A 17,465-nucleotide genomic window follows, 5' to 3' on the forward strand; every position below is an offset into this window, starting at 1 on the left:
TCCCAAATGAAATTCCTTTGTTAATGAGGCAAGCTTCCATGAAAAGCAGAGGTAGTTTTAGATTTTAGCAATGATTCGGTTACAATGTTTGGAGAATACCATCCTTTAAAATTTAACACTACAGGTCACTATTTCATACCTTTAAACAACAACATAATAGAGATGGATAGAAATAGACATGACCACTTGTTACCCCAGGTTGCCTTTGTTTGGGCAAGTACAAAATCAAGAAAAAGTAAGATTTTCAAACTTCATCGTCAATTTTGCCATCCAAGTGCTGAAAAATTAAAATCTCTCATCAGAGCATCTAATTCCTTCTTACCGAAGTGAAGTTATGAAAGTCATCGATGAAGTCTCAAATTCTTGTGAAATGTGCATCAAATACAGAAAACCAAGACTGCGCCTATTGTTGGCTTACCAATGTCATCAGAATTTAACCAGTGTGTGGCTCTAGATCTTGTGCAACTTTCGCAATCATTATGGTTTATCCATATCACAGGTGTTTTTACCAGATTTTCATCAGCAAAATTGACGGAAGACAAAGATGTAATAACAGATATTATTTTTGAAATTTGGTTAGCCCGATTTGGTCAACTAAGGAAGTTTCTAGGTGATAATGGTGGAGAATTTGTTAACAAAGTGTATGAAAAATTTGGTGAGCAGCTTAACATGGAGTTTTCAACAGATGCAGCTGAAAGTCCTTGGTCAAATGGACTATGTGAACGACACAATGGTATGATTAAGGAAATGTGAAAAAAATTATTGAAGACACAAAATGTGCCCACAATCGCGCACTATTCTAAGCTATAACTGCAAAGAATTCTTTATCAAACAACAAGGGATTCTCACCAAATCAACTTGTTTATGGTAAAAATCACAACTATCCCGGCATCCTCACTGATCATTTGCTAGCTATGAATGACACAGTTTCAAGGAAAACCGTGGCCCATAACCTTGCTGTAATGCATGCATCACGAAGAGCCTTTATAGCAGCAGAGTCTTCTGAGCGTATACGAAGAGCATTGAGGCATAATATTCAGTGTTACAATGATGAGCGATATATCAATGGAGATAGAGTTTTCTATAAGAGAAAAGACAGTGAAAAATGGCATGGACCAGGCACTGTAATTGCACAGGAGAATAAGCAAGTCCTTGTAAAACACGGTGGAAGTTATGTTGCAGTACACATGTGTCGCTTGCAGAAGTTGGACCACGTTTTGCATTCACAAAAACCTTTACAAGACACGGAAGGAGTACTGAAGTGACAACTACACAAGTGAACAATTGCATTCCGCTTGAACGCGATAACGTTTTTGGTGAATGTGTTGGTACAGATGATTTGACAGTAACAAACAACATCAAACGGTGCCTCAATGAATAAAACAACAACACAAAAGATATGAACAAATGAAATCACAACCAATCGAAATGTTAGCAATTCGTCAACAGTCCAAGGAATACCAAAGTTGAAGACAAAAATAATTTACAAGCTAACTCCTGACAGTGAATGGACAAGGGGATTATCCACAGCAGAGCAGGAAAAGTGAGCAAAAAAGGAAAAGAAGGCAGACAGTATGGTAGCTGTTTAAATGTCCAAAATGAAGACACAGGTGAAATAAATTGGTTAGGTTTTAAAAGATATGTGAGTGACTGGCAACCTGTTGTTGAGCAAACGAAACTGAAGAAATACTATTATCGACTCAAGCAACTGTTACAGATGAGGTGCTAAATGCAAAGTATAAAGAATTAGTCAATTGGGAAGACAACAAAGTTTTCTCCAACATAGAAGAGAAGGGTCAATATACAATATCCACAAGATAGGTGGTCACAACAAAGAATAAAGAGGGCTACAAAACAGTTAAAACTCGTTTGGTCAAAGAGGTTTCGAAGAAGAGGAGGACAAAAATCTGACTAAGGACTCCCCAGCTTTTTCAAAAGAAAGTCTTTGCTTTGTAATTATGATGTTAGCAACCTATGAATGGAAATGTCACACCTTAGATGTCAAGACGGCATTTCTTCAAGGCAACCAGATGGTTATCATAAAGCCCCCAAAGGAAGCAAATACAACAGGTGTGTTATTGAAGATATTATTTCGGTTTGTCTGTTCAGTATTCATATTACTGTGGAAAGTTTATCATTTCTTGAAGATGATAGTTTAGTAGGAGACGTTTCAGGAGATCCTTTTCCCATCATCGGGCAAAGTAAAATGATGTTGCGCATGTATTTATATAATTGCAGAGGATCGAAATTCATAAAAATTAACCAATCAGAAATGAGCTGATAATTACAGTTAATTACGGTAATTAACATTTTTGGACCCAGATGTAGGTATCTACTTCTTCTGTAGGGCTGGTAACCAAATCTTAGGAAGTTGATAGGAGATGCTGTTTATGTGTTTGTTACGTTCTACACTGTTGATGGTTTTTTTAATTTTCCTGGCCGTTGTTCTGGATTTTCTGTCAATGACAACAGGTGTGTGTTTGGAAATTAAATAAAGTTGTATTTGGCCTTGCTGATGCTTCAAAGATTGGTATCTACGTGTGAAGGAAGAGCTAATCGGCTTGGGGTTGAGAATGTCTTTATATGATGAAGCATTATTTTATTGGATTAAAGATGACTGCTGCTAAGGATTGATTGTAATACATGTTGATGATTTTCTATGAGGAGGATCCCATGATTTTCAAGTGAAGGTCATTTCGCCTCAGAGAAACTCTTCTCATTGGATCTGAAGATTACTCCAATTTTAAATATGTTGGTGTCAATATAAAACAATATAATGGTTCTATTAACTATGACCAAGAGAACTATGTGGCAGGTATGGAATGGGTCAAGATGGAAAACACAACAGACAGACATCGACAACTACCACATGAGGAACAATCAAACTTCCGATGCCTATGTGGGCAACTAAACTGGATGTCATCGCAATCACGGCCTGGCATTTCATTTGATGTGTGCCAGCTGCAGTATTTGTGCAGTAGTTGATGATGCCATGAGAGCCAATAAAGTGGTAAAAAAGTTGAAATTAGATCCCAACATTTCCTTGAAATTTGGGAAGCTTAAGCTTCCATTACAACTGATCTTATATTCTGATGCTTCATTTGGGAACTTTCAAAGTGGGATTTTTATTTTCCGGAAAGGTGTTGATAATCTTTTGGCACCTATCACATGGCAGTCTAAAAAGATTAAGAGAGTTGTGCGTAGCACTCTTGCTGCTGACACACGCTTGTTAATGATATTGATACATGCATATGGATAAAGAATGTGATAAATGAATGTGTTGAATACTAATCTAGAACGCATGTCATGTCATACAGATAACAAATCATTGTTCGAAGCTGCCCATTCAACAGTCTTTAAACTTTTGACCCATTGGTCAGAGTATATTCTTACAAAAAAAAAATTCTTGAAGAAAATATTTTCTGGCTCAAGACACAACAAGGAACTTAATATTCAAAGAAAAGTTTAGCTCTGAAAGTTAAAATGGCTAAACAATCGTGATACACCTAAATCCATTTTTGTACCAGATACTCTAAACAACACAATTTTATACCAGATACTCTAAACAAAAAAACTCCAATCAGTTTCTTACTTCGATTACTAAACTTCACTTCATCCCAAAGAGAACCAATTGAAAATGTATACAATTGTCTGATACATTTCCAATCAGTTCTCTTTGTGACGTTATCATCGTTCGTTTTTCTTCTTTTGGAAAAATATTTCTGACAGCAATATTAACTTTATATACTCGGTTGACAACACAGTTTTGCTTTTTACATTTTAGATTTGAAATATTCATATTCGAATGCAATAGTTTTTTATAAAGGGAAGCAACCTCGGTCCCAGAATACAAAAATGGCAAAATATAGAAGAACAAATAAGCTTTAAGCTAACCTCATGATAAGTAAATATTGGCATGCCTTCTTTGAGATAACTTTTTTCAGGATTAATTTGGAGAAGAGACAACTCAAGAAATATAAGAAAATGATCCATGATTTTTGTGCCATGCCCTCACCATGCGCGCACACACACACAAGGCATAATAATATATAGATGAATTATTGAATTACAGTTGCATTTTTGCATTGTTTACATTTTTGTAGTGTGTGTATCAGACAGGAAAGTCAGTAAAAACAACTGTTAATGTTACAAAGAATTTAATACCTTGTGAGATGCTCTTCTTTTGACAATTCTTAAAGACTTTAAATTATTACCAAATCGCACTTGAAAATTATGCACAGGTTTTGTTGCATTAGTTTGAACAAGTATACCAGTCACCAAGAGTTAGAAGAATATAAGTTTGGTGACAACACTGTGGTGGTACCATTCATTTTCGGATTAAAGTCTGATTTCATCAAAGATGAACATGCTAAATAAAGATAACAAATGTTGAAAACAAAAACAACTAAACAAGCTAATTTAATAGAATTGAAATGTATGCAATGCCTATAAAGTACTTGTCATCTAATAAAATATAGTACGAAAAATCTGTTAGTATTTCGCTAAATTTTTACTGGAACCATTAGCAATGATTTATATATAGACTCTACAGATCTAAAATAATTTTAAAAATTCAGTCTAAAACAAACACCTAGTTTGTCTATGTACTTATTCAGGTTAGCCATTATGTACATAGGGATGACGTACTCAAGCCGAGTTTATAGCTGTGTGCGAATTAAAATATTTTAATCTCTAGATTTGGTAAAACCTGGCACCATAGAAGAATACAGAAATTAAAGATATTATAACACATAAAGGAGATGAAAATTTTGAACATTGCAGCAAAGCACAATGAAATACTCAACCTGTTAAGTTTTAGGGTTAAATCATAGAGGTTTTGTTCCTCCAAAGTTACTCCCAAGAAGACAGTTAAACTTCCTTTTGACAGAAGACACAAACACAGTGAAGAAAAAAAAGAAAAACACACACACACACACACAACAAAAGATTTCACAATACCAACCTTGACACCAAACGGTTTTGCCCCAACGCCTCAACCAAGGGGTGTCAGGATTCCAGGCAGTCTTGGTCATAAATGGTGTGCGATCGCACGCGCACGCTTCCGCACACGCCATGTGAAATTCGGGCGTGCTCTTTATCACACGCCTCGTTCTACTTCATACACACGCCAAGCAGAACTGAGCTATTTTAGAGTAATCCCTTACCCAAACTTTACCCAATACATAATTGTTCTTCCGCGTTAAAATGTATCTCTAAAATGTATTTCTATTAAATACCCACCTTTATTAAAATTGCTGACGTGAGATACATTTCAAATGTTTTGCGTTCGCATTGCGTCGATAATATTTTTTTTGTTTTTCAGCTGGCAAAAAAGTTCTTCATTACCCTTGTATTGATCTCCTTAAGACGATGACAAATGGAAATGCTATTTACGAACCGAAGGTCAGGGCATTATTAAGTTAAATATCGCAGATGTCGCCGGTGACATGCTTCAAAAATGCTTGTCACAGACACAGTTTAATGCAAAGCAGAACTGTACAGGAAACTCAATTGAAAGTCTTCGCAGAACATTTCTTCTCACAAAACCGAGGGCAGGGCTTAATTATTGCCTGCTCTGTCATGCGGGAGAGAGAACTTCTGGACTTCTTTTTAATACGATATACATTCTTGTTGATCATTATTACGAATCGAAAGGCACCGCAATTTTTTTCTTTTTTTTTTCGTGAGTTGAATTAACAAATTTATTTGATCCATCAGTTTCGAATGAAATAAACCACCCATCGATCAAAGATCAAACAACCGTTTTTTTGTCTTTCAAGAGTGGAAAGCGCTGCGATTCACCATCAATAATTTTTACAAAAATGTATAAGGCATCGACAGTTTGGGAAAAAATGATGGTGTACAAGAAACAGGAATTTCCCAACATTCTACTCGTCGTCGAACTGGTGCTTTGTCTTTCCAGCTCAAATTCATCCGTGGAGCGTGTGTTTAGTACACTAACGATTTTATTGTCGGATCGTCGACTCTGAATGAAACACAACACGATGGAGGAGTCATTGTTAATTGCTGGGAATAACTCCCTGTGGAGTGATGGAGAGAAAGAAGAAATTTTGAACAGCGCAGTCGATTCATACATGCAGAAGAGGAGGTTTGTCAGCATGGAGACACCTGTTCTAGTAACAGGTATGGATCACGATACACGCAAGAGCGACAATGAAGAGAGTAACGAGAGTAGTGATAGTTATGAAACAGACAGCAATGTATAAAAAATCTTTTAGTTCGTTAAAAATATATACCAAAACTTATTTATAGAGACAACAGTACGTGGGTTTCATTCTTAAAATTGTTTAAATAACACTTGCATCCATTAAATCCATGATAAAATGTCTATTCCGCCTGTAAGTGCATATTTGCAGACTTGCTTCATCCGCGCTCTGTCGGCGTTCACCTCTGCATTAGTTAAGAACCGCATGGCTGGATTTCTTGGTAAGACCTGGTTACCAACGACGACGGGGCCAGGCAAAAGAGATTTATGTCTACTTAGTTCTTTTAACTAAGTCAGGAGTCAGTAAATTAGCTAGGATTGGCAGGTTGGCTATGAATAGACTTGCTTATGGATTAAAAGGACCAGGATTATTCAATAATTCTTAGATCTAAACGTAATCTATTAACAGAGGTACGTGGTTATTCCTGTACCTCACATAATTTAGGTACACGATAGGGCGTAGGAACGCGATCGCGTACCTCAAAATGAGAAGCCTGCATTTACTACTTGGTTGTTTGGGGTCTGGATCAAAGTTGGTTATTCATTTTTCACATGCTTCATTCAATATGGCAACTTGTTGTGAACATGGTTTGTAAACATTTTGTTGCTGAAATAAATAAGTCAACAAACGAAAAAGAAGCAAATAAAAAGTAAAAAACAATGCTTCAAAAACTCTGAGCTGCCGCTCTCCTGAATGTAATAATTGCACGCCAAAATCATAAGGTAGGCGTGCGATACTGATCGCACGCCTGTATTAGTGTAGCTGTACGTACCACCGCACGCGGGTGCAAATATTCATGACCAAGACTGCCAGGTGGGGCACCTCTAATTCGAGGTCCACTAAGTGGTCATCAGGAGGCCCTGGAATCCTCCTCTGTCATCAAATGTTCTTTAATCTGTGCAATATATTGGCATGTTACAAAATAAACAACTTACTCTCTGAACATCCATATAATTCAACTTTCATACACACAACTACGCTTTGCTCAACTGGGTAGATGCGAACATGATGGGCTGTAAATGCATTTTGATAAAACCAGTGCCGTTTTGTGCATTTGTTGCCAGGATATGCAAAGTTCTATAAAATATGCCATCTACAATTTTTTTCACGAAAACATGGTTGGAATATTAGGGCGAAACTGGAAAACAAGGCAGTCTATAAAAATGATAAATTTGCATTGACACAAAGCACAATAAAGATAGGGTTAGTCAATCAGAGCATAAAAAGTTTTAACCAGCCCTAAACCTAAGGAAAAAAGTTATTCTTTACTTGTTTACGTTCTTAATGTGTTGCAGGTTATAGTCATCATCATCATCATTCTCGGCTTAACGTCCGTTTTCCATGCTAGCATGGGTTGGACGGGGTATATTAATGACCCTCTTCCAATCTGATCTAGACTGTGTTAGATCTAAACTCAACTTCCTCTCTACCAAGTCTGTCCTTATAACCTCCTGCCAAGTCTTTCTCGGTCTGCCTCTGGGCTTTGCCCCAGGAACTATCAAGTCTCTACACTTTCTTACCCAATTATCCTCCTCCATTCTTTCCAAGTGCCCCAGCCAATTCAATCTTCTTATCTGGATAACATCTTTAATTCTACAGAGACTTAGCCTGCTTCTTAGCTCATCTGAACTCTTTCTGTCTCTCAGACTGGCATTACACATCCACCTAACCATTCTCATATCATTCCTTTCTACACGGTCAAGATCTTCCTGCTTCACTGCCCATGTCTCACTACCGTACAACATAACACTTCTTACACAGGCCTCATACAACCTACCTTTTACCTCAATTGACAGGACTCTGCTAGTCAATAAAGGAAGTAACTCTCTAAACTTTTTCCAAGCAGAACCTATCCTGCAAGTAACACTTCTTCCAACACCCCCTTCACTGCCCAACATATCACCTAAGTAACAGAAGTTCTTAACTATCTCTAACGAGCCACTGTTGTACATCATTAAAGCTGGAAATACTTCATTCTCTATAATCTCACCTTTGCAACGCTTGCATACAAACTGTATGCCAGCTCTTAACCTTCCACTAATACTACTGCACTTCTTATATACCCAATGCTTGCAAGTCTGACAAAAAATTGAGTTACTACCAACCCCTTTCCTGCAAACTCCACAAGGCCACTTTCCAACTACAGGGTCACACTTGGCTGCAATGCTACTTATCATGACTTTAGACTTTGCTGTGTTTACCTTCAGTCCTTTCTCTTCTAGTCCTTTCTTCCACTTCTCAAACTTTTCAACTAATTCTTCCATCGACTCTGCTATGAGAACCAAATCATCTGCATACAAAAACTCCCATGGGCAACCTGTTCTGAACTCCATCGACAGCGCTTCTAAGACTAGAATAAACAACAAAGGACTAAGTACAGAACCCTGATGTACACCAACATTTACACTAAATTCATCACTAAGTGAATCGTTAATCCTGACACGACTTTTAGCATTGCTGTACATAGACTGAACCATCGTAACTAGCCACTCATCCACACCTAATTTTCTCATAGCCCACCAAATAACTTTAAGTGGCACTCTATCAAAAGCTTTCTCTAAATCTACAAAGGCAAAATAGAGATTCTTTCTCTTTCCTAAATACTTTTCCTGAAACTGTCTGAGTAAAAATATTGCATCTGTAGTGCCACGCCCTGGAACAAAACCAAATTGCATCTTATCTATATCAATTCTTTCTCTAAGTAACTTATCAATCACTCTTTCAATAACTTTCATTACTTGATCAACCAACTTCAAACCTCTATAGTTACCCCTTTCTAATGCATCACCCTTGCCCTTGAAACAATTCACTATTACACTCGACTGCCACTCACTCGGAATAGCACCATCCTTTATAATCTGGTTAGCAAGACTTGTAATAAGCTCAACTCCAATATATCCAGATGCTTTTACCATCTCTGCAACAATACCTGATACTCCTGCAGCCTTGCCAATCTTCATTTTCCTAATAGCCTCCACTACCCATTCTGTCTTGATCTGCATGGCTGGCCCTTCTACGACATCATCATCAGACAAATTATCCTCGTCCCAATCAAACTCAGTGTTAAGCAACCTCTGATAATGATTCTTCCAAGCTACCCTTTTCTCCTCCTCTGTGCTAGCCAAAACACCTTCATCATTACGTATACACTTCTCACCTACAATATCTTGATTAGTCTTCTTCATTTGCTTTGCTATCTTGAATACCTCATTGCGCTGGTCTTCCCTTCTTAACACATCTGCAAATCTGTTTCTCTCTGCTTCTGATTTTGCCTTATACACTGCTGTACGAGCCCGACGCTTAGCTTCTAAGTAAATACTTTTACTACCACCTGACTTCCACTCTTTCCAAAGTTTCCTCTTTTCCTTTATACACTGGTCAACCTCATTATTCCACCACCAGGTCTGTCTATGTCTAGCCGGTCCTTTCGTCCACCCACAGGTATCATCAGAAGCTTCTAGAAGACAATTCTTCAAAGTAGTCCAAGTACTTTCAACATTGTCACTATCACATTGACTATTGTAGGCTAACTGCTGAACTTTTGCACTAAATTGTCTTGCTACAATCTCTTCCTTCAGCTTCCAGACTTTTCGACGGGGCCTGTACTTTCCCTTGGCTTCTCTGACACTCTTCAAGATAATATCACAAACCAGCAACCTATGCTGGGAAACACACTCTTCCCCCGATATAACTTTCACATCCTTCACCACTTTCTTGTCTGACTTTCTATAGTCTTTAACTTTAATGTCAATGTCAATTGTGTTTAAGGTGTGTCCGTAAAAAACCTAATGATTTGAAATAATATCAAACATCTTTTTGGTAACAAGGGCCCATATTTATCTTCTTATCTTCTAAGTGCTTTGTGTTTGTGATTTTTTGCCTACACGTTTTTATACTTTTAGAGAATATTGCACGTTATTAATCCAAGTATAATTTTTTTCGCCACGTATAGATATTAAACAAACTGTTGGTGCGTGTGTGTATGTTTGGCCTCTTTCCTTCCATAAATATTTATTTGTATTTCTCAGCTCTAGCCACTACTTAGAACAAAGCGAAGAACAAGCAACAAAAAATGCTTTTATTGTTTCATTATTACTAATTTTTTAAAAAAAGAATAATAAGAAACCAACCCACACAAGTAGCAGCTAGAATTCAGGGAGTGAGAGCTAGTATCAAAATTAAAAATCCAAGTTATTAGAGGAGATGTTGCATAAAGATAAAGAGGAGAATTTCATTAATAGTGATCAAGTAAATTTTTCTTGACATTGTTGACATTAGATACTAGTGTTCGCAACCTCTTACTTTTTTACTTAAGTTTTTATAATTGTTTTGTTTTCAATTTTATTTGGTTAAAAAAATCATGAGAGAAAATAAAGTGATTCCATTAGTTTATTTAGGAATAGTTGCTAATCTAAAAAGTCACGTTATTATTGTTTTCCGTTTTAAGTTTTAAATGATTGTTGGGGTCTTTTTAATGAAATTGATAACTAATTATTTTGTGATAATAAACATACAGAGATTTAAAATGTTTTTTAAAGAATTTTTCACAGGTTTTTGTTTGAAACTTTCTTTTGCAGTTTTTTTAATGAAATTAGAATTAATGATCTGTAACAAAAATGTAAAGTTGAATATAGCATAGTTACTTTTGATAACTTATTAACATGTGGTAATCATTTGGATCTGTTATACCATACTTGATGTTCACATTTGCCACCCCTTGCGTATCACCTTGTATCACAAGACCAGTAATTGTCATAATTCTTCCCAAATCAATTTGTACGTAAGCATATCTACTGCACCACATGGATGGACTGTTTAATCGAGCATTAGAAATTTTCATACCAATGAAAGAAAAATTAGACAAAGTTAATCTGTTATCAGGTATGATACTATTTTCCATTCCGAGTGGTTGCATGCATGGAGCTAAAAATAGTTAAGATAACCAAAAAAAGTATAACTAAAAAAAACTTATCCATATAATAATATGATTTTATAATAGCTATGCAGTATGTCTTCTTTTTCAAGATAAGCTGCGAGTTTCTTTATTTCATTTTGCAATCACATAATTAAAATAATGTTCGAAATTTTTTTGGCAAAATATTCAAGTTTTTTTTGACAATTAAAACAAATGTTAAGAAGTCAATTTCAATTAAAAGGAAAAGATATAAATTTTGTGTATGTCCAAGAAAAGAGAGAGGTTTTTAAAAAATAAAAGTTTCAGAAATAAATGTGGAAGGTGTGCAAAAAAGCTTATTTTATTGAAAGAAGTTTTAATTTAGAAGAGCTAAAATAAGGAATCAACAGTTGCTAATATGTTACTTTTTTCGCATACTCTCTTTGCAAATGTTCTGTTAGCTACCTAATTCTTTTTTCTGAATTTATGGTTCTTATAACTAGCTACCTATAGATTGTCTGATTGTGTTTAAATTATTTTTTGCCATGTCTAGCCTATTAGAGGATAATAACAATAGAAACCCTGTACATGGCTGAAAACTATTAACTAATGCTTAGGTTTGTGTTGTGTCTCCCTGAGGGTCAATAGGTATAATTATGGGTCAAGTTTCAGGCATTTATCACAAACTGAACCTTCACAAGAAGGTCACATGTATCAATTATTTGATGTGTCTTTTTGTGACAACAGACATCACAGTGATGCTGTTAGGCAGGCATATTGTAATGCTGAAAATAATGAGCAATCCATTAAAAGACATGCAGGAAATGCTGAAAGACAAGCTGTTGCACGCTAAGCACAAAATGATGATTAGGCTGTAATAAACGTGCTCAAGATGTTAAAAGGTAAGCTCTTGCTTAACAAAAGCAAAATCTTGAGTGGTTGCAAATAGAAGACAATCAAATGCATGACATGTTGCTGTTGCTAACAAAAATGCACCATATAATATTGAGGAGCTATGGAATGAAAATATACCACTGTCAGGCTTTGAAATAATGCAATCAAAAATTTATTCCTTTTCCCAGAGCAACTAAGGCAAGGTGTAATCAATATGCTAATCACAAACTAAAAGTCAAGTTAAATTTTAAAAACCAGGCAAATTTTTATGTTGGTATATATATTTTTATCTTTCTAACATCAATTTACTTTTCTTAAGTTAAAGTGCAAATCTCCATAATTTTTCTGGCATATTGGAAAAAGTGGGACGCGGGACGCGGGACCCTGTTAAGTGGGGACGCAGGACACAGGACTCCGGATGCGGGATGCAGGATCCTGGAAAATACATATTTTAACAGTTTCAAGGGACTCTGTATCGAATGTGTAAAATCAGGACCGTTGGATAGAAAATAAGATAAGTCGATGGTAGTCATTCCCAATGTGTGTTTTAAAAAATATACACGTTTTAACAAGGAATAAATAGAAATTGTAAAAAAGAGATGTAAAATAGAAATAAAAATTATACACAAAGCGTGTTTCCAAAATATAAACACATTGAACAAAGAATAAAAAAGAAACTGTAAAAAAGAATATTAAATGATAAAAACTAAGAAAGGTAAAATCAAAATTATACACAAAGCGTTGTCTGGTTTTACGCACCATTCAAAATGTGTCATGAATCGTGAACACCTACCACAATGTTTTTAAGCAAAGAGAAGAATATGAATGCAGGATTTTTTGTTGATATCACACTGACAAACGGTGTTAAGGTTTTTATAAGTGTGACGTTCTTCATCTTGTGAACAAAAGAGTGTACACACGTTTTCTTTATATGACAATACTCTATAAGAATATTGAGGTTGAAAAATGGAACAAAAATTAAGAATATCCTAAGAATATGTCCAAGCTCTAATTTTTACTCCAGATATTAAAATTTGTTTCTTTTTATATATCACGTAAACTGAACTTCTTCATCAGTACGAAAGCAACAACGTAATGTGTCTATTACACGTCAAACTTACTCTAGAAAATTAGAGCAATCTTGTTATATCAAAGCTGATTATATGTTTTTATGTGTAGTCATGCTAAGAATATTTCAAGAATATTTGAGGCTGATATTGGTTAAAAAATTAAAAATATTGAGGCTGAAACGAAAAACACTTAAAACACAAAAAGACTTTATCCCGATATGAAAAAAGATTGTATTTACTTGTGTTTAATTTTGAATTCACTCCGGGTTAATATAAACTATAGTTTTTTTTTTTGCAGGAGAAAAGAGCAAATCAGTAAAATTTCATCTTTTATTATTTTAAAATTATCTTACTTTTAAGCTTTTTAAAGATCTAAAATGTATCATCTTGTAAATGTTGTGTTTTTAATCACCTTTTCAAAGCACTCACACTCCAGTAGGAATACTTTTTTTATAGAACAAACATTATAAAAAATGCTGACTTATGATCTTTTTTATTATAGCGTGGGTCAGTATTTTGTATCATCTAAATTTTGGTGCATTACGTCCAATGTCCCGATATCAAGATCCCGCGTCCCGAGTCTCAAGTCCCCAGTCCCGACTCAACAGGTTCCCGCGTCCCAAAGTACATTATAATCATAGCTACATTGGTATATACGTTGTTGTTGCATCCTTCTAATTTTCTCCAACACATTCTGTCCTGGTATTGACATAGACATTTTTTGTATCCACAAGATATAATTCTTGCTTTAGCCTAGACGTTTCTTAATTTTAGTCACTATTTAGTGAAATACTTTTAATTTAGTCAAAATACTTATCAGCAAAATTTCCAGTCAGTTTCATATAGTACAATTAGCTTTATTTCAACTAACTTATGTGGTAAGATTTTATATTTCAAAAGTTGCTTTCCTTTTTTTTTATTAAATTATTCATAGTTTTTTTGCCAACAAACTTTCGTTTTTAAACCAGATGCTTGGCCACTATTATTTTAACATTGGTAAGCTTAAACACTGCCAGATGGAAAATTTTTTTCCAAATGGGTCTCTATTTTGATATCTCAAAGTTAGGTGATCATGAGTTATAGCTAATAGAGTGGGTGAAATAGCTATATGTTTTCGAAGTTTGTGATTGTTTTCTGCTGTTGTTGGCCATAAATAAATCTTTTTTATAAAAAAATCATATTTCTTGGGTTTGACCTAATTTTACAGGACATTTTTTTTTATATTTGTTGGTCCTTTGTGACGTCAATTTACTTGACTTTTTTTTTAAGATTTTTAAGCTAGCAGTATCAATAATCTCGGTCTCATGTTTATTGGAGAGAGCAAGTGGCTTTTTTTACAGGCGTATTGACTAGTGACATAATAATACATACCTCCTTTTAATGTTCTTTGAGTAATGGATGACCCTACTCCAGGACCCTCCTAATGTAGCTTGAATCTACAGAAAATAAGACATTTTAAAGGGCATGATAAAAACAAATATAATCTAATATATTTACAATGACTAAAGGTTTATCTTTAAAAGTATTAACTTTAAGTAAACATTCAAAGACTTTACTACTTAAGTATACCTTGCAAGAGTAGATACTATATACAGCTAGTCCATCAACTGTTCCTCTTGTTGTACTTCCCGAAAACTCTGCCACCACAATTTCTCTGTCATTTCTTCTTGCACACTCAATGTAATACTTGTCAATACTTAACAAGGTATTGTCAATACTTAATAAGGTATTGTTATCAATGCTAAATGAAGTTTTGTTTTTAAGGCCTCCTTTATATGGAGGTTTCCAAGTAAATGTGAGGCTTGTCTGATGCTGTTCTTCATTTTTGAACTGTGAAGGTGCATCAAGGGCTACAAAAGAGTGTAAATAAGTAATGCCTATTCAAACTGCTACAAAAGATGTACTTCTAGCATATGTAGAAGAAGAAGAATTTGTTTATAGCTGAAAGAAAATATTCTGCACAAGTTCACTTACCTGCCACTGATAAAAGAACATTGATGACAACAAGAATTAAAGATATATACATCATCACAGCCAATTTATATTCTAATTCAAATCATTATTTTTTACATCTAAAAAAAACAATCAAATTTAATATGTATCATTCATTAAGAATAATTCTTATGATTTTGATAAATTTCCTGATGTGTTCATTAGGAAAAAATGTTTAAAAATTATGGACGCTGTTGACTTTCATTATATACATGACTATAGTTGTAAGTTTTTGATTCGTCTTGTATTTTTAGAAACTAGCCGGGAAACCTGGCGTTGAAACGCCGGGGTAAGCCACAAGTCAAGGTGTGACCCGGCATTGAACACTCTGTGGAGTGCTTAGTAAGAGCTTTAAACTGTACCAAATGATCAAGTGAAGTGCTTTAGTACAGGTATACAGTATGACATAAATTAAGTAAATCGCATACACCATTATAGTGTTGCGACTGTAGCATATTTTTTAAAAAAATAACTGTCCAGCAACTATAGGTGAAATAAAAACAGAGTTTACAAACCGTTGTTACTCCGTCATAGCCAAAAACAATCGGTCAATATTATCTTATTTTGGGGAGTTTTTGTAAAAGTTAAAACATTTGTGACACTGGGCTGAGGCGTACAGGCGTATAGGGATAATACCCTTTTGAAAAAAACTTTCTCGCAGACTGTTTAAATAAAAACAACAGAAACAGTCTATTGCTAACACAGGGCTGAGCGGTTAGTCCGGGTAAGCAGTGTTGCACATCAGAACAGGCGTGATTCCTGAGAAAGTTTAAAAATTAATTTTTAGTGGGTTGACCGCTTAGGAGAGGTAAACCAGGTCGCACATGGGCATAGGCGCAACAGCATTTTCAAAAAAAACAGTCTGTTGTTAACAATGGGTTAAGCGCTTAGTACAATTAAACAGAGTTGAACAGGCGTATAGGCATAATACCCTTTTCCAAAAAAACTTCATTGCAACTTTGGTTTAAATAAAAACATAGGAAACAACCTGTCATTAACGGTCCAGCTAAAACAATCGCTCAGCCATTTTATTTGCAGAAGTTTTCAGGAAAATAATAAAAGATGCATTTAGCATAAGAATTGTTGCTCAAGAATATTGTTGTAGCCAAACTGCATTTTTATACTCTCACTTTTTAGCCAACGATAGGAGCTAGCTAAATGGCTACAGCCTCAACATTAAAATAAATGTTGGGTAGGATAAAAAGCTCTTATACCATACAGAAAAGTAATAATTAAGGCTCTAACTAACTAGCTAGCCTTCAAACTCTTCGTTCCTAGCCAAAAATCCTAAAACTGGTGCTTTTAAGATCTGTACGTGACTAAAAAACGTGACAACAAACATTTATCTTAACATTTTAGAACATACAAAAAACTAATATAACAAAAATAAAAAGCTTATAGAAGACAAAAAGGTGAAACAAACCTACAAACAACACTGACCACTATCACTTTAAAAACTAAAATGGCCTTTATGTTTCTTTGTTAGCATGTCCAGGCCGCGAAAGTATTGGATTGGTTTTTCAAAGAATCAGGCGTTTTGATTGGTATAGTACGTGCAAGTGGTCAAAACATAGTCAGTTAAACTGTTAGTAAAACTTTCCTATTTGTTTTCTGTGGCTTTCGGCAATCGAGATCACGGGGGTAATTATTATTAAAACTGGCATATTTAAATAATGCATTTATTTTAATCACTTAATTTATTTTTTCAATTAAGGTAAGTAAATTAAAGTTATTAAATTATTTAAGGAAATAAATTAATTTTTTATATATATTTTAATCAATAATAAAATTTACGATTAAACAACCCCCTGGTTTTTAAAAATCAAAAGATCAAAGGGATATCGGTAGCTACTTTGCGTGACAGACGCACACGGGTATTATAATATAGATGTGAAATTCGTTATTTTAAAAATACAAAATTCATATTTTTGGAAATACATTATACAATTCTATTATTTCAGAAATATGAAATTATACACTTTCAAAACAGAAGTTGTTGATTTCCTAGAGAACATCACAAATGTTAGTAAATATATATTAACATTATTAACAGGGTGCCATTTCCAAAATTCAACTTACTTGAACTTAAAAAGCTTCACCTTATCCAAATCAAAACTTGCAAACTACATTGGCCACTTCATTGAAGTTTTTTTTTCATTTTTTGTGTCAAACAATTCATGTCAAGATCAAAATTACATTGTGAAATATTAATTAAAACTTGACTTAAAAAAGAAACTCATTACTAAAAATAGAATTAGAGTTAGCACAAATTAAGTTTTAGTAGGTTACAGGTTACAGACAAAAAGTGTATAACCATTGGCACTTGATGTTAATCAGATATTAAAAAGGAAAGTAGTTTCTTATAACTTCTTTTCTGGTTGTTAATAA

At 34.6% G+C, this 17,465-nt stretch overlaps 1 protein-coding gene across 1 annotated transcript; it reads right to left on the reverse strand.

Moving 5' to 3' along the window:
- Positions 1-10,866: 10,866 nt before the first annotated feature.
- LOC130629837 (uncharacterized) lies at positions 10,867-15,163 on the reverse strand. The gene is made up of 5 exons (XM_057443200.1): positions 15,060-15,163; positions 14,655-14,935; positions 14,457-14,521; positions 11,629-11,675; positions 10,867-11,150 (listed from the first exon to the last, which is right to left on the reverse strand). Exons 1-5 carry the CDS (start codon positions 15,112-15,114, stop codon positions 10,867-10,869), a joined length of 732 nt encoding a protein of 243 aa, XP_057299183.1. The 5' UTR covers positions 15,115-15,163.
- Between the last annotated feature and the right edge of the window lie 2,302 nt (positions 15,164-17,465).

This window comes from Hydractinia symbiolongicarpus, chromosome 2 (genome assembly GCF_029227915.1).
Source record: "Hydractinia symbiolongicarpus strain clone_291-10 chromosome 2, HSymV2.1, whole genome shotgun sequence".
Classification (NCBI taxonomy): domain Eukaryota; kingdom Metazoa; phylum Cnidaria; class Hydrozoa; order Anthoathecata; family Hydractiniidae; genus Hydractinia; species Hydractinia symbiolongicarpus.

Coding starts and splice junctions, on each gene's coding strand:
- LOC130629837 (XM_057443200.1), bottom strand. CDS start 15,114: ATGATGTATATATCTTTAATTCTTGTTGTCATCAATGTTCTTTTATCA. Junction 14,522..14,654: donor ATAGTATCTACTCTTGCAAG/GTATACTTAAGT, acceptor TATTTTCTGTAG/ATTCAAGCTACATTAGGAGG. Junction 11,151..11,628: donor CACAATCAGACAATCTATAG/GTAGCTAGTTAT, acceptor AACTATTTTTAG/CTCCATGCATGCAACCACTC.